General features: G+C 35.2%; 1 protein-coding gene across 1 annotated transcript in view; it reads right to left on the reverse strand.

Moving 5' to 3' along the window:
• The window catches only part of RpS23 (ribosomal protein S23), a 37,885-nt gene extending 16,703 nt beyond the window's left edge, over window positions 1-21,182 (reverse strand). The window contains exons 1-2 of the mRNA XM_090406230.1: window positions 21,094-21,182; window positions 3,605-3,764 (exon numbers count right to left, since the gene is read on the reverse strand). Coding sequence (XP_090262356.1) covers window positions 3,605-3,764; window positions 21,094-21,097 — 164 coding nt within the window. The 5' untranslated portion in view covers window positions 21,098-21,182. The remainder of the gene's footprint in view (window positions 1-3,604; window positions 3,765-21,093) is intronic.
• Window positions 21,183-24,298: the final 3,116 nt, after the last annotated feature.

The raw sequence follows: 24,298 nt of genomic DNA on the forward strand, positions 1-24,298 counted from the left end.
AATTAGTCGGAACACTAAATTAGCTGTATACAAGACAGTGTTCATACCAGTTTTAACTTATGGATCTGAGAGCTGGGTCAGAAGTAAAACACTTGACCAAAGACTAGACACCACAGATATGAGAGTCCTGAGAAAGATTAGAGGCGTGAACAGATGGCATCAATGGCAATATCATATTAAAAACGAGGATATTAGGAAAGAACTTGACATTGTCAACATCCAAGAATGCATTAGCAGAGCTAATCTCAGGTGGTATGGTCACTTAAACAGAATGGGAGAAGAAAGATTAGCAAATCAAGTGTTCTCTGCCAGGTTGGCAGGAAAACGACCCAGAGGAAGGCGAAGATATAGGTGGACTGATACGGTACAAAGTGCCTTAGATGATAGAAATATAAGATCTGATAATGTTGAAGCCTTGACAAGTAACAGACTGATTCGGAGAAAAATTGTAGATAGGAAGTTAGTAATGATGTAATTTTTTTAATGTAGTACTATCATATCCTGTACACCCCTTGAGGGTACATGGTAGGAATTTGATGATGAGGTCACATAGCAAAAGTTGCAAATACAACTCAGAGGATAATTGCTATGTTGAAGCAAACCTTTACACGTCAAGGTTTGCTATGTTGAAGCAAACCTTGACGTGTAAGGATAAGTAATTTTGCCTCTTTAAAAGGCTTTGATAAGACCACACCTGGATTACTGTGTGCAGATTTGGTCTCCCGGGTTCCAAGGGGATAAAGAAGAGTTACAAAGATTATATCCAGATTATGGGATTTAGATTATGAGGACAGATTGCAAGTATGTGGACTGTAAACTCTGGTTAACAGGAGTGATATGACAGAGGTCTATAAACTTTTGAATGAGTGTTATAGCATTTCAAAATGATGAAATTTTTTGTTATATGGAAGGGAGGGAGAGAACATGGGGGAATCCATAGAAGTTAAGGTTTTTATCAGTCAAGAAATGGGTAAGAGCTAGGTTTTTCTCCAGAGTGCAGTGAGTGAGTGGAATAATTTGTCCTTAGGGGTAGTGAGTGCATCTAGTGTAAATGAATTTAAGGGAAGGTATGATAGCTGGGTTGGGTAATTTACAGCCTCTCTCAATGAGTCCTTGACTCAACACGAAGGCATCTTATGAAATCAGTTTAAGAATATCTAAGGCAGGAAAACCTGACACACGATTGGAGGTTCATTAATATTACTAGCAGCTAGATATGGTTAGAATAATTTTGGGGGAAAAGGCAGCAAAACAACTTGAAATGATTCCATTATCCAATGACACCATATAAACGAAGAATTTCAGATTTGTCTTGAAATGTTAAGGAGCAGTTAACAGAAAAAGTTCAGGCTAGTAAATATTTTTCCATACAATTGGATGAAACTATTCACATCACCAGCATGGCCCATCTTCTTACGTATATAAGATTTATAGCCTGCTTGAATAACCTCAAATGAAATATTTTCAAAATTAGATCAATTTATGAAAATGAATTGTAATTGTCTGTGAAAATAAGTGGTGATAGTGGACAGTAGATGGCGTTGGTATAGATGAGGCAGTTTGTGGATGAGGCTGAGTGGTGGAGATGGAGAGTTGTAAAGTAAGTTCCCTCCCTCGATGAGTCTTAGGACTCCCTGGAGGTGTCAAATAATAATAATAATAAAAAAAAAATGAATGATATAGGATGGAATAAATGTGTTGTTGTTTGTTCTGATGGAGCACATGCAATGGTTGGGAAACACAGTGGAGTTGTTGCAAAAATTAAAGTGGCTCCACAAGCAAAATTTGTACATTGTAGCATTCATCGCAAGGCTTTAGCTGCAAGAAATATGCCTGCTGCTCTGAAGACAGTTTTGAATGAAAGTGTGAGAATTGTTAACTTCATTAAGTCCAGAGCTATGAATTCACGACTATTTTTCATTTTGTGCAATGAAATGGATGCCGAACATGATTCTCTTTTACTTCACACCGAAGTTAGATGGCTGTCGAGGGGAATCGTATTGAGCCGCCTGTTTGAACTTTGTTCAAAAGTGCAGATTTTTCTCTCTGACAAATCCTCAGACTTGAATTATTTCACTGATAAACTGTGGCTTGCCCAGTTGGCTTACCTGGCAGATTTATTTTGCCACCTCAACCAGCTAAACACGAGCTTGAGGGGTGCAACGTACTTCCTTATTCTTGTTACAGGATAAAACTGTGGCTCTTAGGGAAAAAACTTGGCTTAATCATTAAAGAAATCTATACTGGAAACACGTGTTCCTTTCCACTGTTGGATGCTTTCTGAACTGAGAATGAAATTCTTCCTTGCAGTGAACTGGTAGTGAATATAAAGAAGCATCTTGGGATTCTAATCACAGATTTCAAGGAATACTTCCCTGAAAACCTGGCTTCTGAATTTTGGATTAGAGAGCCATTTTCCATTGATGACACCTTACCAGAAATGCTAACTCCTTCCGAGAAAGGTGAACTGATCGAGCTCTTCTACGACGGAAGTCTCAGGCAAAGATCAAGAGGATGGATTTAACAGACTTCTGGTTGGCAAGAAGAAATGAATATCCAATGATCTCAGAAAAAGCTGTAAAATTTCTGTTGGTGTTTGCACTACTTACCTTTGTGAACGTGGGTTTTCTTATCTCATTTATATCAAAAACAAGTACAGGAATAAGCTGAATGTTGAACTCCATTTAAGACTCAAATTAAGTCAATTGAAACCGGACATCAAGAAGCTGTGTTTAACTAAACAAGCACATCCTTCAACTGAAACAAGAATGCGAGTTCAGTAATTACAAATATGTTACATTTATAGCTTGTACTGATTGTAAGTTTATTTGAGAACTGGAGTACAATTATCAGGAATGTGTTTGTCAAAATTTGTTTATGTATTCACTGATTATTATTTTAATTTTTAAAAATTGCACATTTTACAGAACAATCCATTGAATAGATTCAAAGAGTATTTGTTTATCCAATAAATATCTGAATGAAATAATAAATAACTAAATAAATCACTAGTATTGTAGAGAAATGCTTATTTTGCCTGTGGGACCAACAAATTATGCTTTTACAGAATAAATTTGCTTACTGGTTTGCATGCAATATACAATAAGTTTGCATGTGAAGTCACTTCATGACTGGGCACTTGTATATAGTCTAAGACTACACAGTTGCCTTAGTATCCCATAATACAATGCACACATCCTTAAAGACATGTATAATGCCATGCATTATGGGAAGGCCCACTACCCAGACAGATTTCAACTTTTATTGAGGTCTCATCAGTGGGAGTCATATCCAGAAGTGATACCAAGGCTGAAGTAATGCAGAAGTCGTATTTCACTCATTTTTTGAAAGATAGTGGGCTGGGTGACATTATTAGTAGATTGTGAAATAAATGATGTTGATTTTTAAAATGTTCATTACCTGCACTGGAAATGTTATACACAAAAGGTAAAGTAAGTAAATAAGATTATTAAAGTTCATAAAAATCATTGCTAGTAAATTGACCTCACATACTAATGTGCTGTATCTTTTGCAACCTCTCATGTATGGGAATGGACAGAAAAGTTAATGTCATCAGGTACATTAACAAGTTCAGGTGACTTACACTTTTTCAAGAACGATCCCTTTAGCATGGGAAGCACCCCCAAAAGGATTAGCTTTCCAGCGAGTTCCTAAATGAGCCTTCTTGTAATCTTTATCATGCCATCGCTGTTCCCGACGATGATCCCTATGCTTACGAGCTGTACGAAGACCTCTAGGTTTGCCTAAAAAAAAAACAAGGGCATTTATTATAAAAGATTTTTAAGACCCAAAAAGCATGTATAGTATTGAAACACCATACAATCTTTTTTTTTGTATAAAAAAAATAAAAATAATCAATGGAAATAGCCTGATATATATCAGTTATTAAAAGACTTCGTGATTTCGTCACGAAGTCTTTTAATAACTGATATATCAGGCTCGTGATCAGTTCTTCATGATTTACTTATGTATTAAATCCTTACCTGCAAGGCCTGTCTGTGTTGATCAGAAATACATGACAACTAATAAACAGATATATTAATCATGATGTAAAAAATGAAAGTCTAGACAACCAGTATCCACAGTGAAACATCTGAAGTGTTTCACATGTAGTTAGCCATAGCTACATTTAATTTTTTCACCTGAACAAATGTTTAATGTCAAACTAAACAAATCTGTTTACTTTGACATCACCCTAAATGAAGTTTTGCTGTATACACTAGTGCTGAAAGAAATTTTCTGCTATTTCGGCCAAAATGAGCAACATGATTTTTCCCTCTTGCCACCACACTAACAGATCACCATTCTGTGCTGGCCTAGTTGGCTGAGTGATTAGCATATCCGTTCTCCAGTCAAGAGGGTTCAAATCCTGCCAAGGGCATGGATGTTTGTGATTCTCCCACCAACCAATCACCATATGTACTGCTGTGACCTGTGTCCTGGTACAGTATGACCCTTGATGTCTTTGCACAACAAAAAATCACCATTTCGTTTTAACAATGTCTTACTAAAACAGATAACGATCTCATCATTAATGTTTTTCTTCAGGTACTTCCCCAGTGACAATACAGCAGAAGGGGATGACATCAAACAACGACAATTTCTATTTTTCCTATCATTACCAACAATCTTAAGTTTTTTGATAAAGGAATGTTATCAACTTCATCACTTGACATTTCCAATTCAGATCTGATTAATTAGAATGCTTTTAATGCAATTTTGTCTGACTTGAAAAATGCTTGCTTAAATCCTGAATCTAATACTATAGAAATGATACACAGCCACTCCACAATGCACATTATATTCGACTCACATAAAGTGAACTTTAAATTTCTGGTGGGCTGTGCAAACTGAAGAAAATCATGGAAACATATTTTGCATCCTGTAGGAAAATAAATGGAGGACCTGACTAGGATGGAAAAAATACATAGATTGCATAGCTCCATAAGTATGGAGGTATCTCTTGGTTGGAACTAATATGAATTACAGTATCCAAATGTTTACTGTACTTTACTACTGTTCAAGATTGGATACATGAAGTTGGGTCATCAATTTTTTTATTATTATTTTGTTTTTTAATTCTTATTACAATGATAAAGGGAAAGGAAAAGAAAAGTGCAAGTGGTGACAGTGCTAGGTAATGAAAATGATTTAGAAATGAAGATGAAAATTATTAAGAACTATGAATGAAGATAAAATATGGCCATGGCACATAAAAGGCTTCAAAGGATTTGAAAAAAGATGGATCATATAAAGAGGTTACAGATAACATTGTAAAGCTTGCAGTGTACTTCAGCTGGATGCCAAGAACATGGAGTTAACAGAGAAAGAAGGCAATGAATAATCCAAAGAACTTATTAACTTCCAAGCAGTGACAGTGAGAGAAGAAAATGCTGATAGGACTCAACATGAACCAAATGAGAAGCCATGACACTTCATCAGAAAGATGGCAATGGCATTTCATGCAATTACATCAGCAACAGACGCTCGAGAAGATGGAATCAAACAGCCAACAATTCTTAAAAGTTAACGGAGGGATGAACAATACACCTGCTTGCCACAAAGAAATCGACATAGAAATGACGCCATCATCCAATCATCCATTATGTTTATTCATAGAGATGTTTTTTTTGTGTAGGAAGTCAAGTGAATAAATTTATATGGAATAAGAGAGATTAGTCAACACTAAATTAGCTGTATACAAGTGTTCAAACCAATTTTAACTTATGGATCTGAGAGCTGGGATTAGAAATAAAACACTTCACCAAAGACTAGCGAGTCCTGATGTCACAGATGAGAAAGATTAGAGGCATGAACAGATGGCATCAATGGCAATATCGCATTAAAAACAAGGATATTGGGAAAGAACTTGACATTATTAGCATCCAGGGATGTGTTAGGAGAGCTAATCTCAAGTGGTATGGTCAATTAAACAGAATGGGAGAGGAAAGATGAGCAAAACAAGTGTTCTCTGCTGGGTTGGCAGAAAAAAGACCCAGAGGAAGACCAAGATATAGGTGACTTGATAAATAAAAAGTACCTTAGAAGACAAATATAAATCTGATAACGTTGGAGTCTTGACAGATAACATTGATTTGGTGGAAAACTGATGATGCAAGGTCTTCATGTAGTGCTATCATAATATCCTTTGGGAACTTCATTCTTGTATAGCAAGAATGGAGTTCCCATATACAAACAACACACATATACCACAATAAACAATTATTTTACAAATATGTCTTATGTATCGCAAAATGTCATCAGTGAGCACAGAACAGGAATTTGAACAACAGAGCACATGTGCATTCATAAGTTAAACACTATTGCACTGAAAATGATAAGTTAAATTGTTGATAATACAATCAATTTAACACAATTGAGCAGAATGTGGTCCTGATGTTCAGAAATATGTTTGACTGATTTTCCTATAGTATGACAGATTACATGAACACAATATTTAGTGTACTCCAGGTGACAAGGTAATAAATTATGGATGTGGTTCTGGTCACTTAACTAAAGATTTTGTCATACAGCAGGACACTATATTCACAATACATCAGTGCATGACACATCTCAGAAATACAGCATCATAAAATCGTTAGTGATGAGATTAGTATTCCTCTGGACTGCTCAAACAGGAACTGGAAACCATCAAACAAATAGCTCTACTAAATGGATACAACCCAAGAAAAACAAAAATTAGTTGACACCATGCCAAGAGAACTTCACATGAACTTCAAAGGCATCTCTGAACGAGTAACAAAGATCTCCAAAGCAATGATGTCACCTGGAGTATACTTAGTGTTATGTTCATGCACTCCGTCATACTATGAGCAAACAGGAAGTTCAGCACTTATTAACATCAAAACCACATATGGCTCAAACTGCACAAATCTCTCTTTTTGCACGGTGTGAAATTAAAAATACAAACCATTGTACAGGTCTCTGTACAAATAAAAACAGATATTCAAATAAAGTACTGAAGCCCTACTTCATCGACCAAACTATAATCATTACTGCAATACTATCCCAAAAATTTAGGAAATTGTTATACTCAATTGTGTTAAACAGACTGTATTATTAATCATTTAATTTTCATTTCCAGCATATTAGTTTTTAACTTAAATGCACAACTACGCATACAGAGGAATTCAAATTTGGTGCATGAGATCTATTGTTGTTCTTCACTTGCAATGATGTCTTAATACATGAGACATCATCAGTTCAAGTGATGATGCATAAGACAATATTTATAAACTAAATATAATTTTCTAATGTGGCACATGTGTTAGTAGAATTATTCATAAGATTGAGCAGCAAATATCTAAATCTCCATAGTTCTCAAACCTCTGCAGTGGCATACTTATCAGAATATTATTTTTGATAAGGTGCTTCTTGTACTGGCACTTGCCTTAATTTTTTTTGATTGTGCATTAAGAAGCACACGTCATTTTTCCAACATGAGATTTAAAAAAAAATATTTTAAAAAAAACTGAATAAATCATTCTATTTACATGTTTGCCAAGAATTTCTTTTTTACTTCAATAAGAGCATATAGTTGTGAGTGCTGCATAAGTGTTTCAAAGTGTTGCAAAGAAATTCCGACTTATGTAAGATTCAACTTGCATAAAGTTCTGCAGAAAAACACCCCTATATGAGTGGCTATATTATCAAATAAAACATCAAATTTTCTGTTAAGTTCTTCAGATTTTTTTTCATTTAGAGTTCTGCAGAATGCAACCTATATATAAAGGAGCAGCTATATTTTCAAATAAAGCATCAAATCTTCTGTTAAGCTCTTCAATTTTTTCATTGTACCTACTCTGAAAAGTGTTATCTTCATCTCCAGATAAAAATAAATACAGAATCTGACAGTTAGAGATCGTTTGGAAATTAAGGCAACAGCTGAACAATGTACTCAAAAGTAATTTCATGTATGGTGTAATGCAAAGGTTTTGTGTGTATCAACTATATTTCATTTTTTAGATTTCTTATGACATCGAATAACATTTGTTGTTTTGATGGATTTACATTAGATATTGAGTACATACCTGTTATTCCATTTTGGTTTGACATTTCATCAACGAGCTAAGACTAATCTATTTAACTCAAAATGGGTTAGATATATAGACATTTTTAAGGAGTGGCCTCACAATACAGATACTATACCAATGTTTTCAGCTATTATAAATACTTTACATCCTCGTATCAAAATTGAAAGGGACAAATTATCACTTTTAGACATTCTTCTCATCCGCTCACCATCAGGTAATTTAATAACATTAATTTATAGAAAATTCACTTCCACTGGAAATTACATTCTTCAACAATCTGCATATCATCCTTCTCAAAAGACAGGAATCATAAAATGTTTAATTTGACGAGGTAAGACTAATTGTTCAACTCCCCATCATTAACAAGAACTCTCAACTATCAAACAATATATAAAATTAAATGGCTTCTCTAAAAGGACTACACATCTGTCTTACTCCTAAAAACCTCAAAACAAGGAATCAATAAGTCGAGTTCCAATCCCATACATCTCTGGCATTTCAGAACCGATTTCAAGAATTCTGAAGAAATATAATTTAGTAGTAACTTTTATTCCTATTAATAAACTCTGGACATTTCTTCTCTGCTAAAGATAAATGTTCTCCTATGTCTCTTCCAGGTCTATACCAAGTTCCATGTGACTGCCATCTTTCCTACTTCAGATAAACTGGACACTCAATAGAAAAAAGAAGACAAGAACTTCAATTATACATTTCCACATAAAAAAATCCTATAAAATAAGTCTGGATTAGCTCAACAAGGAATAGAAGCAGACCACAACATTCTTTGATCTGAAACACAACTACATAGATGTTAGTACAAATTTGAATGCCTATTTAAGGAGTGCTGAGGCCATGCTTCATTGCCCTAACTTGAACGGGAATGACTGCCTATCCTTATCATATACATACAGTTAATTCTCTTTTCAGACGCTTTTGAAATAACAGTTTAGAAAACAAAAGTAATTCTATTTTTACATGGTATATTTTGATTTCCCAGTGGTCTGGAAAACCATGTGGGAGTCCATCGTCTAGCAGTGGACAGAACCAAATGGTTGAAGAAATTTTGATTTAACTTGGTGAATGAGATCTACTGTTGTTCTTCACTTGCAATGATATCTTAATACATGAGACATCATCAATTCAAGTGATGATGCATAAGACAATATTTATAACACGGTTCAAATGCAGCTTATTTTTAAAATTTCTGTTTGAATTCAGTAAAATTAATTATTTTCAGATATTTTCGTAAAATTACCCCATTAATCACGATGTCAGATAATTCAGTTAGACAAAAGAAAAGAAAAAAGCTATTACTGAAATAAAGAGCCAAAAGGCTTCCCTCCGGCAATGCAAAATTATTTAAATTGAGTGGATATTGAATCCAACATTATTTCAAAGCTGAATTGAGAAACTACAAGATTTTCGTGCCGAATTTAGAAACTATAAAAGTTTTGGAGGATCCAAGTGCAAGTAAACCTTTCATAGGCGCAACCCCATAATGTATAGCATTATACATATCCACAAGGAGATATGCTTTAACATTATGGGAAATACTAAGGAAAGTGATCAGAGGTTACTCCACCTTTACCACGAGTTGTTCCTGTCACGAAAGGTTTTGCTTGTGCTTGAATCCGCCGAAACTTTCATAGTTTCTACATACAGTCCAAAAAGAAACTGAACTTTTCGAAAATAGAAGAAACTAGTGGCGCCACCTGTTGTATCTTTTTGCTGTCGAAAACAGCAACCTTCATTAGTGTTGTGTCAACTGTTTATGACATTTGTTTCATTAGAAGTCAAGTTATAGTGCCAAGAGTGGGAGTGTGTTTTGACGAACGGTCAGAAAATGAGTTTCAAACAGAGCTGCGATTGACTTTTGTGTTAAGTTCGGTAAAAGTTTTCAGAAAACGGATCAAATGCTTCAAAAAGCATACAGTGATGAATGCTTATACCGTACTCAAGTTTATGAGTGGTTTAAGCGATTCCAAAGTGGTCATGAGACGCTTGAGGATGATGAAAAGCCAGGCAGTCCAAAACTGGACTGAGCGAAGCTAACATCTAAAAAGTGTGCGATTTCATCGAAGAAAACCCAAAATCGTCCATGAGATTGATTGCAGATGAATTGGGGGATTCCAAAATCAACTGTGCACAACATTTTGACCGAGAGTTTGGGCCTTCGTAATCCGAAGGCCCAAATTCATGAAGTGTTCCCCAAAAAGTTGACTAACGACCAAAAAATGTATCGAATTGAACACTGCAAGGACCTCATTAAAACCGCTCAAAACTTCCGTGAAATGATCGTTACTGGTGACAAAACGTGGTGTTTGGAGTATGAGCCCAAAACAAAGTGGCAGAGTGCGGGGTGGAGACCACCAGAAAAGGGTCATCTGAAAAAAAGTTACTTGGAGAAGTCAAAAGTAAAGACAATGCTGATTTGTTTCTACGATTCCAAGGGCATTATCCACAAAGAATTCTTTCCACCTGGCCAAACGATCAATGGAGAGTTTTATCTCAAAGTTTAGAAGCGATTGATAGCAAGAATTCTTCACAAACGGCATGAATATCTGATGTAGGCAGCTGGTCACTTTTGTACAATAATGCACAATCTCATCATTCGAAGAATGTGAGACAGGTTTTGAGTAAAAACTAAGTTTGTGTGTTGGATCACTCACCATATTCACCAGATTTAGCACCCTGTAACTTCTTTCTCTTCCCCGACTTCATTTGACGATGAAAGGAAAGCGATACACCATTGAAAACATTCAAGCTGCAGTAACCGCAACCCTCAACAGTATCCTTAAAAAACGATATAAAAAACTCATTCAACGAATCAAATGACCATGCCAAATGCTGTATCGAAGCTGAAAGAGAGTATATCGATTGAAATAAATTATTTGAATTATAATTGGCCTGTGTTTTATTTTCTATCAAAAGTTCCGTTTCTTTTTGGACAGAGGGTATATTCAGCATGAAACTCGATTCAATATCCACTTTTTTTTTTTTAAAAAAAAGCTATTTCTTTAGAAAACTAAGATCCAAATTTTAGATCATTTAGCAGCTGGAGAAGGTTCAACATCAACAACCTTAGGAACTATTTTGGATTGAACGAAGCTACTGTGAAAACGATTAATAAAAATGAAGAGGCCATTAGAAAATCTGTTCTTTATGGAACAAAATTAGGTGCAAAATAACAAAAGTTGTTATCATATACGAGAGACATTATAAAAGCAAAGATGGAAAAGGTCCTAGTGATGTGGATAGAAGATTGCACACAAAAAGGAATACCTTTAAATGGAAATGTCCTCAAACAGAATCAGAAAAGGAGCCAACAACATGAAACAACAATCGTTTTTTCTGCAAGCACAGGTTGGCTTACAAAATTTCTCAAAAGATATGCATTTCATAATGTAAAAATAAAAGGAGAAGCCACATCCACAGATGAGCAAGTAGCTAGGGAATTTCTTTCAAAACTGTCCAAAATTATTGAAAATGGTGGCTACACTCCTGATCAATGCAGATGAGAATGTTATCGGAAAAAAATGCCAAGTAGAACTTATGGTGAAATCACAAAAATGTGCTTGTGGCTTTAAAGCAGCTAAGGATCGTGTGATTATTATTTTGCAGCAATGTTTCAGGAGAAGCATTATATATTAAAACCATTACTCATTAATCGACCCCTAAGATCTTGGACTTGAACATTACCAGTGTCCTGGAAGGCGAACAAAAAAAGGTTGAAAAATTGTCACAAAAGAAATTTTGCATTAATGTGCTTTGTTCAAGAATTTAAACACTATTTGATGGGAAAAAAATCTGGACATTAAAGTTTTATTGATTATATACAATGTGCCTGGCCTGCCTATTTTTGAACACCTGAATGTGAAATTTCGTTTTCTGCCACCTAATAAAACATCCAAAGATCTAGTCTGACACTTATTTTCTTTAAGAAAGATACACATGTAAAGGGTGTCCCAAAATTCACGCAAGATTTAAATTTAGCGCCATTTGTGCAGTAAAGTGTTGCCAATGAGAAAAAAAAGACACCATGACAGCTGACAGTTCAGGGTTATTAAAAATGGAGCGCTACACAAAAGAACCGCATTTTCATTGTTGAGCAATATTTTAAAAATAATGAAGGTTTGGCAGCTACAGCTCGCAATTTTTGTACAAAATATGGTCGGAATAGTGATTTAACTTCATCAACTGTGAAAAGATTTAAAAAATTCAAGGAAACTGGATCAATTAGTGATCTTATATACTCTGGCCGTCCTTCAACAAGTCGTTCAACAGAAAACATCGAAGCAGTTCATGAGAGTGTTGCTGAGAGTCCAAGAACATCAATTCGGCACCATGGTCTTGAATTGGGCATTTCGAGAAGCTCTCTACAGCGTATTCTCACGTAAGCATAAAGATTTGCATCTTTATGCTTACAAAGTTCAATTGACTCAAGAATTGAAGCCTACTGACCACACACACAGAGTGAAGAGAGTTCGTTGAATGGATTATGGAACAACAACAAGTGGATGCTTATTTTTTGAACAAAATCATCTTCAGCGATGAGGCTCACTTTCATCTTGATGGCTTCATTAATCGACAAAATTGTCGTATTTGAGGTTCAGAAAATCCACGAGTGATTGTTGAGAAACAAATGCATCCACAACGTGTCACTGTTTGGTGCAGATTTTGGGCTGGAGGCATCATCGGTCCATTCTTCTTCGAAAATGCGGCTGGTAACGCAATAACAGTTAGTGGTGCTCGCTATCGCAACATGATAATCCAGTTTTTTGTGCCTAAATTGCAAGATATGGACGTGGACGACGTGTGGTTTCAACAAGACGGTGCCACATGCCATCCAGCCCGAGAAACAATTCAATTACTGCATGAGTCATTTCCTGGTCGTGTAATTTCCCATTTTGGTGATCAGAATTGGCCGCCCAGATCATGTGACTTAACGGCGTTGGACTTTTTTCTTTGGGGTTTTTTGAAGTCCACAACCATCCACGCCTTGAAGGAGGAAATTGAGCGTTGTATCAACGAAATTCAGCCACATTTATACAAAACGGTCATCGAAAATTTCGACAAAAGAGTGTGTATGATGTGCCAGCAAAGAGCCGTGGAGGCCATTTACCCGATATGCTATTCCATGCATAACCCTATACTGTATACTATATGAATCAATAAGAAATTACAATTTTTAATTAAAAACCTGTGTTTTCTATCAAAATTACTTCTTGCATGTATTTTGGGACACCCTGTATATACTTTAAATAAGTATTTAAAATAAAAAGTACTCTATTCAAATTAAATAGTTTTCTTCAGTGATTTTCATATGTTTTGTTTGAAAATAACTTATTGTTCATATCGGGATTTCACATCTGGAACCATTCTTCTATTTTTTTCATATACACTGTATTCTTTTTTACACATTTTTTTCTGGAACCAATCTACCATGTAAATTTAGAATTGGGTGTGTATGTATATGCAATTTATTTTACACTATTATGATTAACCTTTTTTTCAGCGAAAGCATATTGGTGATTTAACATCACCAGGCTCGATCTATTTGGAATAAATAAATTGTTTGCATTCTACCTCTTAAAACTGGTCTGATAATTTCAGACTGAAATATTTGACAGTATATTTAATAAATAATACTTTTACCTTGTGTTATAGAACTATGGAACAAGTTTCTCTAAAAACAAAAAGTTCATAAAAATTGATTTAAAAAACAAAACAAACGTTCACAAGATCCTCAACAAAAATACCATTAAAAGCAAAAAAAGATTACAAGAATGCCGTAGTCATACCATACATTAGTGGTATATCAGAAAAAATACATCGAACACTACATAAATACAATATTAAGGCAACCTTCAAACCTCCTGCAAAATAAAATTTACTCAACTCATCCAAAGATCCTCTTCCACACCTTGCCCACCCATGAGTTTACAAAATTCATTGAAGCAGCAACCTACCCACACAGGGTGCACCATCCAAATAAGTAAAGACTAACATAAATGCCACATTCAATTCCTCCACTATACTAAAACAGGTTCTCACTAAGATCTGCAAAATACCCTTCTACAACTGCAATCACCTCTTGATTCGAAGAAAAATGTTCACCAGCAAGGAAAAGTTTTAGTTTTGAGAAGAGATAGAAGTCAGAGAGAGCCAAATCTGGGGAATAGGGTGGATGTCCCAACAATTCATAGTGCAGATCCCCCAATTTTCCCATTGCCAAAACACCTTTGTGGGCAAGTGCAATGTCCTGATGAAAGATGATTTTTTTCTTCTGCACACCGGTTCATTTCTTACGAATTTTTTCATTGTCTGGTTAAAAGATTGGAATAATATTCCCTAGTTATTGTTTTACCCTTTTCAAGATAATTTATAAACAAAATGCCTTTAGTATCCCAAAACACTGATGCCATGACCTTTCCTGCTGATTGCTAATGGAACCGACTTTTTCTTCTTTGCCACTGAACAACAGGTTTCTGTCCACTGTTTTGACTGCTGTTTGGATTTTGGTATGTAATGGTGAATCCAAGTCTCCTCCATAGTAATAAATCAAAGCACAAAATCAGTTTAATTCTAGTTAAAATGCTTCAAGCACTGTTCAGAGATTTTCATATGTATGTGGTGAATGTGTTTTTGATCTGCTGTGAGCAAGTGCGGCACCCATCTTGTGCTAAGCTTTTTCATTTGCAATTCTTCATGCAAAATATATTCTACACGTTCTTTTGAAATGCCTATAGTCTCAGCAATTTGAATTCAACTGAATAAATTTATATGGAATAAAAGAGAAATTAGCCAAAACACCAAATTAGCTATATACAAGAGTTTTCAAACCAGTTTTAATTTATGGATCTGAGAACTGGATTTGAAGTAAAACACTTGACCAAAGACTAGAGACTGAAGATGAGTCGTGAGAAATATAAGAGGCATGAACAGATGGCATCCATGGCAATATCATATTAAAAATGAGGATATTAGGAAAGAACTAGACATTATTAGAAACCATTAACGTGTTAGCAGAGTTAATCTCAGGTTTATGCCACTTAAAAAGAATGGGAGAGGAAAGATTTGCAAAACAAGTGTTCTCTGCAAGGAAAAAGACCCAGAGGAAGACCAAGATATAGGTGGATTGATACAGTAAAAAGTGCCTTAGACAATGTTGGAGCCTTGACAGGTAATAGATTGATTTGGGGGAAAATTGTAGATAGGAAGTTAGTAATGATGTACAATTTTACTATCATATCCTGTACACCCCCTTGAAGGTAGTTAGGAATTTGATGATGATGAATATTGGATTTGTGATAAACGATAGACCAAATTAGAAGAAAACCCTTGAAAGAACATTTATTAATAACGTAATCCAAATCATATAATTCTGTGACGCCCCTTGAGGGTACGGTACTAGAAGAAACTATGACTGTCGAAATCTGGGATGTACCCCAATAAAGGTACATCCAAGATTACATTTAATATGAAATACAGCTAACTGTCTTTTTACATGATTTCGAAATAATGTGGTTCATCATCATCATCAAATTCCTGCCATGTACCCTCAAGGGGTGTACAGGATATGATAGTACTACATGAAAAAAATTACATCATTATTAATTTCCTAGCTACAATTTTCCTCCAAATCAGTCTGTTAGTTGTCAACACTCCAATATTATCAGATTTTATATTTCTATCGTCTAAAGCACTTTGTACCAATCCACCTATATCTTGGTCTTCCTCTGGGTCATTTTCCTGCCAACCTGGCAGAGAACACTTGTTTTGCTAATCTTTCCTCACCCATTCTGTTTAAGTGACCATACCACCTGAGATTAGCTCTGCTAACGCATTCCTGGATGCTGACAATGTCATGTTCTTTCCTAATATCCTCGTTTTTAATATGATACTGCCACTGATGCCATCTGTTCACGCCTATAATCTTTCTCAGGACTCTCATATCTGCAGTATCTAGTCTTTGGTCAAGTGTTTTACTTCTGACCCAGCTCTCAGATCCATAAGTTAAAACTGGTTTGAACACTGTCTTGTATACAGCTAATTTAGTGTTCCGACTAATTTCCCTCTTATTCCATATGAATTTATTCAATTGACTTCCCACCATACCAGCTTTGCTGATTCTGTTGTCTATTTCTATATTTAATTTACCATCTTCAGTAAAAATCGTGCCTAAATAGCTGAAATGTTTTACTTGTTCCACAGGTTCTCCATTCACAACACAGACATTTTCAATGATTCTGCCTATTTTCATTGTCTTTGTCTTTTTATTGCTGACCGTCATACCATATCTATTACAAGAGCTATTCAATTTAGTCAGAGAATCTTGCAGACTTGTAGCGGATTTATTTAGATGTATAACATCATCCGCATAAAGCAAAGAGCTGACATATAATAATGTGGTTTATAAAACAAAAGCAATTCTATTTTTACAAGGTATATTTTGATTTAACACAGTTCAAATGGCACTTATTTTTAAAATTTTTGTTTCAATTCAGTTCTGTTAAAAAGGGTATTTCCATTATAATTATCATCTCCTAGAACGGTACATATGTACATAAACTTGAATTTTGGGGAATCCACGCTATGTTTTAAATATCAGGGTTTACTCTATGTTACAGAATGTAGACAATTGTGGTGACAACAAAAAAACATTTCACCACTGCAGTATGAACAGGATTGTCAATGTTATTCAAGTGACGTAAGTGATTTAATTCCAGTCTCACACAAAAGAATGCAGCTATTGTCAGAAAGTGTTGGCGAATAAAATTTAACTAATAACCATATGTGCAGGTGTATTTGGGCCTTTTCAAATGTTTTATTAGTGACGCTATTTTCTTTAAGAAAGATACATATGTATATACTTTAAATAAGTATTTAAAATAAAAAGTATTCTGTTAAAATTAAATAGTTTTCTTCTATGATTTTCATGTTTTGTTTGAAAATAACTTATTGTTCATATTGGGTTTTCACATCTGGAACCATTCTTCTATTTTTTTCACACGCACAGTGGTTTTTTTAGTATTTTCCTAGAACCATCTACCATGTAAATGGAGAATTGGATGTACTTCAAGCAATAAATATTAGCTTTTATTTATTTTACTACTATAAATTTATAAACATTTTCAGCATTGTCTCACATGACTAACAAACTTCAAACATAAAATCAATGTGTTGTCACAGTGAATGTTTCTTTAGCACCATGGCTCATCCTCCACAGTTTAATATACCTGTGAAAGCTTTTATTTATAGTGCTACCATTAATCCAATTAAATATCTAAGAAACATCAATACATACAGTTATAGCATTATCAAGAGTTACATATGATTCAGTGACATTTTACAGATTGATACAATGGTTATGGTGTCTTAGAATTATTCTGAGGCTGCTATTAAATGACAAGAATCATCCTGGATGTACTTCCATTCTACATGTAACAATACATCATGCTTACCTGTGATCTTTCACTGTCCAGGTATTCTCTAACATGCTCATTCCAAACAAACACCTGTCTCCTTGCAAAAAATCCAGTTTATATTCCTTGCACAAAATGCTCTTAGGATGACATGTTTATCTATCCTTTATCATCCCACACAACGCCAGCCCTCACATATGATAAAGTACTCGGCAATTTATATCTCTATCATACCATCTCTCATCTACTTCTCCAACAATATGAAAACTACACTTCCAACTTAGATCATACTATTATTTATATTGTATTATATTGTGGAATGCATACAGCTGATTGCATCAGGACTTTGGAATGTTGAGGACCAGATCTTCTCCAGCTCTTGAACAAGCTATAAAGAGAACACTCTGGATTGGTGAACATGCTGTTTCAGGCCAAACAGAGGCTGTCAGAATCAGATTTTCACTTTACGACAAATTATTGAGAAATCATGGGAATATAACAAAGATCTGTATTTAAGTTTTGTAAATCTTGAAAAGGCATGTGACAAGGTGCCAAGAGAGAAGATATTCAAAATGCTACAGTTGTATGGTGTATAAAAAATAAATTAAATTAAAATAAAATAAAAAACATACAAATTTATTTCAATTTTTTGTACTGTCATATCCCCACATGTCCCGAGGTCACAGAGGTCTGCCATACATCAGTTTACAGGCCGAAGTTAACAATGTGAGAATGGCCAGTCCTCGGCAGTGTGCCAACAGCATCGAACAATTGAACAACTTCCAACTACTAATTGAGCTCAGACTTGCTTAACCTTTTGCGTGAGCCATTAGTAGCAGAGACTCTACCAATCAACCAAACTTTGCTGGCTTATTTTACAATTAAGGATGACAATTTCCCAAACTTTAGGGATAGTAAGAAAGTCGTTATGGTTTAAATTGGGTCTGTGACGTAGGGCTTCAGCACTTTCTTTATATAAATGCTCATGTTTATATAAGGATCTATATAGAAGTTTTGTGTTTTTTCACTGGATCCTATGGTTTGGGTTTTCAACTCTGTGTTGTGCGAGGTCAGATTTGTGCAGTTTGATAAGACAGATATGGTCATGATTTCAGAGTTGCATTTACTAATAGATCTCCCTGTCTGTCTGTAGAAGACCAGGGAATGGGAGAGGAACTGATTATTTTTTAATACTGTGATCGCTGTAGCCATTGGAGAGAAAAGTGTATATGTGGTTGGGCTTAGTTGTAAGGGTAGTTCCACTGGAACAAAGATTGTGGACTCTCTTGGTTAGTGTTTTAATAATTCCATATTGTTGAGCGGAGTGGTGGTGAGAGAGTTTGTGAATGTATCTGCCTGTGTGCATAGGTTTTCTATATACAGTGAAGGAAAGTGTCCCATTAGAAAGGTGTGTGTAACTACTGGAACAAAGATTGTGGGCTCTCTTGGTTAGTGTTTTAATAATTCCATATTGTTGAGCGGAGTGGTGGTGAGAGAGTTTGTGAATGTATCTGCCTGTGTGCATAGGTTTTCTATATACAGTGAAGGAAAGTGTACCATTAGAAAGGTGTGTGTAACTAAGGTGTCTAGGAAGGGTAAACAATTGTTGTTTTCCTTTTCCATTGTAAACTGGATTCTTGGATGTAGGCTGTTGAGGTGACCGAGGAAGGAGTCTGAAGTGTATGGGCCATGAGGCCAAATAGAGAACAGATCATCTACATATCTTAGCCAGATAGAAGGTTTGAGAGGGGGGGGGGGCCTGAGTCTATGGCTCGTTTTTCAAAATTTTCCATATAAACATAGGCAACGAGGGGTAACTCATGACAGTTCCCTCTATCTGCTTGTAGATTTTGTTCTTCCAAGAAAAATAACCAGAATTGATGGCAAAGGAAAAGAGATCTAAGATGTCAGAAGGAAAAGGTTTTCTAAGAGTGTTAAAGTATCAATTAAGGGAACACTGGTAAACAATGAGATGTCAAAGCTTACCAATATGTCTGTATTATTTAAGGTTGGATTTTTCTATTAGGGTTTTAAAATGGGTAGTTTTTATGTAGGATGTGGAAATCCAGTGAGGGAGGGGGGGGGGGACAAAATATACAGAAATGTTTTGAGAAAATCTGAGAAGAGGAAGGCTAATAATAATGGTATAAGTACTGGCTGGATTTGTGTTAAGGACATGGATAAATCCTTACTAATACCATGTTCATTCAATATCTTATGAATGACATTATATTATTGTTGACAGCAATATGGATGGCGTTATTGTGGATGATTGGTAGTAGAGGTTCGGTGTAGTGGAGACAGCTGTACAGTAGGTGTCCTCCAGCGATGAGTCTTCGGACTCCTTGGAGGTGTCATGAATAATAATAATATCTTCACAGTGGTTCAACACAAGTCTATAAAAGTAGATCCTTGTCTTGAGGCAGAAAACAAAATTTAGTTGAGCTAGATAAAAAATATCATACTAAGAATAAGGGAAATCATGTATGAAATTGGTTAACAAGGATCGAAAAATCTAAACCTGTTGATTCAGCAGATCAATAAGTAGTCCTGTAAAAGAAGAAATTGCACTATAAGTTAATAGCAATTCAGCAAGTGCCCTGTGAGAATACTGAGAAAAAAATGCAAGTAAGCTACATGTACAAGTAGCTAAAAATCAAAGGAAACCTTTGGTAAGAATAATGAAGATAGGGAATATAGCAAAATATTGGTCACTGAAAACTATATTAGGGAGGAAAAAATAAAATAGGCAGAACTGTGCAATCATCATTTTTAAGTGGGTTCTTCACTGTTTAGAATGATAAAAAGAACAATATTCTCAAAAAAAAGATACTGGATAGATAACGAGACCAGAAGAGACCAATATGGTCTATATCCATAATTAGTGTTAAACGATAAAAAGAACTAATGCTGAAGACAGTATTATGTATGTAAATTGCTGTGCTGTGATACATTTGCCTGTTTTGGGGGAAAGAAAAATGAGATTTCAGTAGGATCCATACTGATACCTAACTACTTTCGATACTTATGTAAATCATTATTATTATTATTATTCCTGATACCTCCAAGGAGTCTGAAGACTCATCGCGGGAGGAAACCTACAACTGTCTCAACCACGACATTGTCCTTATAGTAACATATTCGCTTCAAACTACGTCCAACTTTTTTAAACGTTTTGAATACATGTTTAACAAAATGAATTTTATACTTAGTAATGCCAAAGATACATGAAATTAAAGGGTTTATTAATTATAATTTGTAAAAGTTGCACCACTTTATAAATACACAAGGGTGAATCACCAACAAACCAATATTGACTAGCAGAAAATTATTTTATAACAAGAAGTACAGTTCATAATTTTGAATTTTCCAATACACAGAATAAAAACTTTGCTTCAGCTACTTATCATTTACTATACCATAAGCATAATATTTTATGTTAGGAACAAACTCCTATATATGTTCCACTCACGATCAATATTATCAGAAGATTATCGCATTAAATCAAGACTCTTCAATTATATATATAATATAACAAAAAAATTACTTATAAGCTAAGCTAAATAGGCTACTTTATTCACAATCAAACTCACCCATATTACACAATACGTGCAACAAAAGATGGAATTTCCGAATAAAATCTACGATGAAAACGTGTTAAGGCAGGATATGCAAAAGAGAACCGTTAGGTGGCAGCAATTTATATTACACGTTTCCGTTTAACATTATTATTATTATTATTATTATTCATCTAACGCCTTTGGTACAACTTATGTGTTATTATCTTCAGCAATAATAATCATCATTTTAAAAAAGAGTTCATTATTGAAAACGAATATACTGCCCACACTGAGAATTTTTTATTACAGTAGCTACATTTTGTTAGAATTTCAGCAAAATTACGATATTAACATTACAACAATTCTTATATCGAAATTCATTGATATAAAAATGTAATTAATGTAATATAATAATAATAATAATAATAAAACTTATAAATTATATAACTAGCCATATGCCTAATTCGTCAGCTATAAGCAGGTCCCGGATAAATGGGAAGGGGGTGGGGGAAAAAATGGAAAAAAGCTACCGTGTAAAAAGAATCTCATCAGATTACTTTATGGCAAGAACTCAACTTGTTACAAATATGGATACCAACAATGATTCAGGCTTAATGGCAGCCTACAAGCGACTGGGAAGGAGCACAGGATTATGCCTAGTAGTCAGGGAGTAGATGGTGCAGTTGATTAAATCATATACTAAGCCCAACTGTTGATGGTGCCCATGATGAAAGAAATAGCTGCACAAAATCTTACCAAATTGGAACATGGAACGTCAGGGCATATCACTTGGAAAGCAAGAAATTGTGAAACATAAGATTAGCAGGAAAACATAGATATTGTCGGTATTAGTGAATTACACTGGACAGGAAATAGTTTCAGTTTGAAAACGTCACACGATTCATCCAACATCAGTCCCACGACTTATCCAACATAAATGACATTTGTTCGCGTGAAACTCATAAAATGGACAACATATGAACCAGGTTGACTTTATTTAATGACAACGTCATTGGAAAAACTCTGTCCACTATTTTGACTGCTGTTTGGATTCTGGTGTGTAATGGTGAATCCAAGTCTCATCCATAGTAATGAATCGACGCACGAAATCAGTTTTATTCTTGTTAAAACGCTGCAAGCACCGTTCAGAGATTTTCATGCGAGTGCGTTTTTGACCTGCTGTGAGCAAGCACGGCACCCATCTTGCACAGAGCTTTTTTATTTGCAATTCTTCATGCAAAATATATCCCACACGTTCTTTTGAAATGTCTATAGTCTCAGCAATTTGGCGCACTTTGACTAGCCGGTCATCCAATACCATATCGTACACTACATTAATTTCTGGTGTTGTTACACTTTTTGGGTGTCCTTCACGTGGATCAACTTCAAGGCTGGTACGGCCACATTTAAGCTCGGCAACCCATTACTTAATTGTCGAAAACGAAGGAGAAGCGTATCCATAAACATTTATGAACTTCGAATGAATTTCTTTTGGCCTTAAACTTTCTTTTACAAAGAATTTTATAACTTCACGACACTCAATTTTATCCATTTCAAGGGATACAGGAAACACGACAACACGTTTGCTTCAGACAGCTGTATAAAACGAACTATTTGACAGATGGATTTGCAATTTCACATGGATGCTTACGACAGATGCAGCAACTTAACAGAAAATCTTCCCAATAGTGTTGCCATCTATGGTCGGGACCAAGAACGTTTCAGACAACCCTCGTATTATGGTCGGAATATAGATCTTGCTCGATCGATTGAAGAGGTGTTTGGAGAAGCTCCTCATTTCACTAGTGTTACCATCTCCACCCCCCCTTGGAGTAATGAGTGTTACAAAGACTTAACTTATAAAGGCATTACTTCTACAGAAATTAAAATCTTGTCATTTAGAGCTTTGCTGAGCACACTGGTGGCTTGGCATGGTCACCAACAAATGACTTCTAAAATATTTCGCACCGGCGTGGGATAGATCTTGATGTATTTTAACTTTGGCCTTTTTGGCATTTTGGGGCAAAGGCATCGGCTCTGATAGACCATAACATGTAGCATTGCATTTCAGTGTGAAAATTTTTTAAATAAAATAAATAAAAAAATGACATATATTCTTGGGGAGATTACTCTTTGGACCATTGCGGTTCAATCTTTACATTAATCATATTGGGAAGAAACTAACAGCGATGTTCAATGGCATGTTGATGATGCAAAGGTAGGCAGGGCAATCAGAGATGCGACTCATATACAGCACTAGCAGAATGATATCAATAACGTTAGGCACCTGGACAAACTATGCTGGTTATCATTGCTTGTACAATACCACTGAGTAACGCACTATGGTGTAAAGAGGTTTCCATGGCTTATTATATTCGTGGAATTATCGTACAACGAATTGATGATGATAGTATCTAGTCATTATGGTGAATAAGAAACTGAAATTCAAAGGTCCCATTGTATTTAGAGGATTTTCTTGTAACAGTTTTTTGGCATAAAAATTATAATTCCTTTCTTTGAATATTTGATTTCTTATCCCACATCACAAAAACCAAGCGTGGAATACCCACTTTATTACATACAATAATACCAGTCTTACAGTTTGGGACTCAGTACGGCTGTTAACCATATATTCAATTTACAGACTAGAAGACACGTTCAAGAAACAAAATAATTTGACCAGACTTGTTGCCATAAATGGATACGGAAGAAGCGTGCCGGTATTGTAATTGGAGGTTGTACTGATAGACATTACTGTACTAGAACAATCTACATTACTCCTCACGTGGTAATTATTTTGGACCGGGATACCATTTGCTATATGGTGACAATGTGATCCAATAAAACAAGATTTCCTGCAAAACAACGCAAAGTGTCACAAGGCTTGCATTGCATAAGTATGGTTCGATGGGTATTCCCAAGCATTTCTTACATTCCCATGGCGATTTAATTCTCCTATGGTATATATATATATATATATAGTCCTATAGTATATATATATATATATAGTCCTATGGAATATATATATATATATGGAATCATGCAGAACTCAGTACATACAGATCAATGTTACAACCTCGATGACTTACGGGATGCTATACGGTTTAGTTAGTTTACAATACTTCAGAACATCGTGTATGATCTAGTAAAATCAATGGCTAAACGCCTAAAAGAGGCCGAGCACACTATTAGGAGGGTGGTGACAACATGTTCTCAGCACCTTCCAATGGATCATCGG

The sequence above is a fragment of the Typopeltis vanoorti genome, chromosome 2 (assembly GCF_054136105.1).
Source record: "Typopeltis vanoorti isolate ZY-2024b chromosome 2, IOZ_Tvanoo_1.0, whole genome shotgun sequence".
Classification (NCBI taxonomy): domain Eukaryota; kingdom Metazoa; phylum Arthropoda; class Arachnida; order Uropygi; family Thelyphonidae; genus Typopeltis; species Typopeltis vanoorti.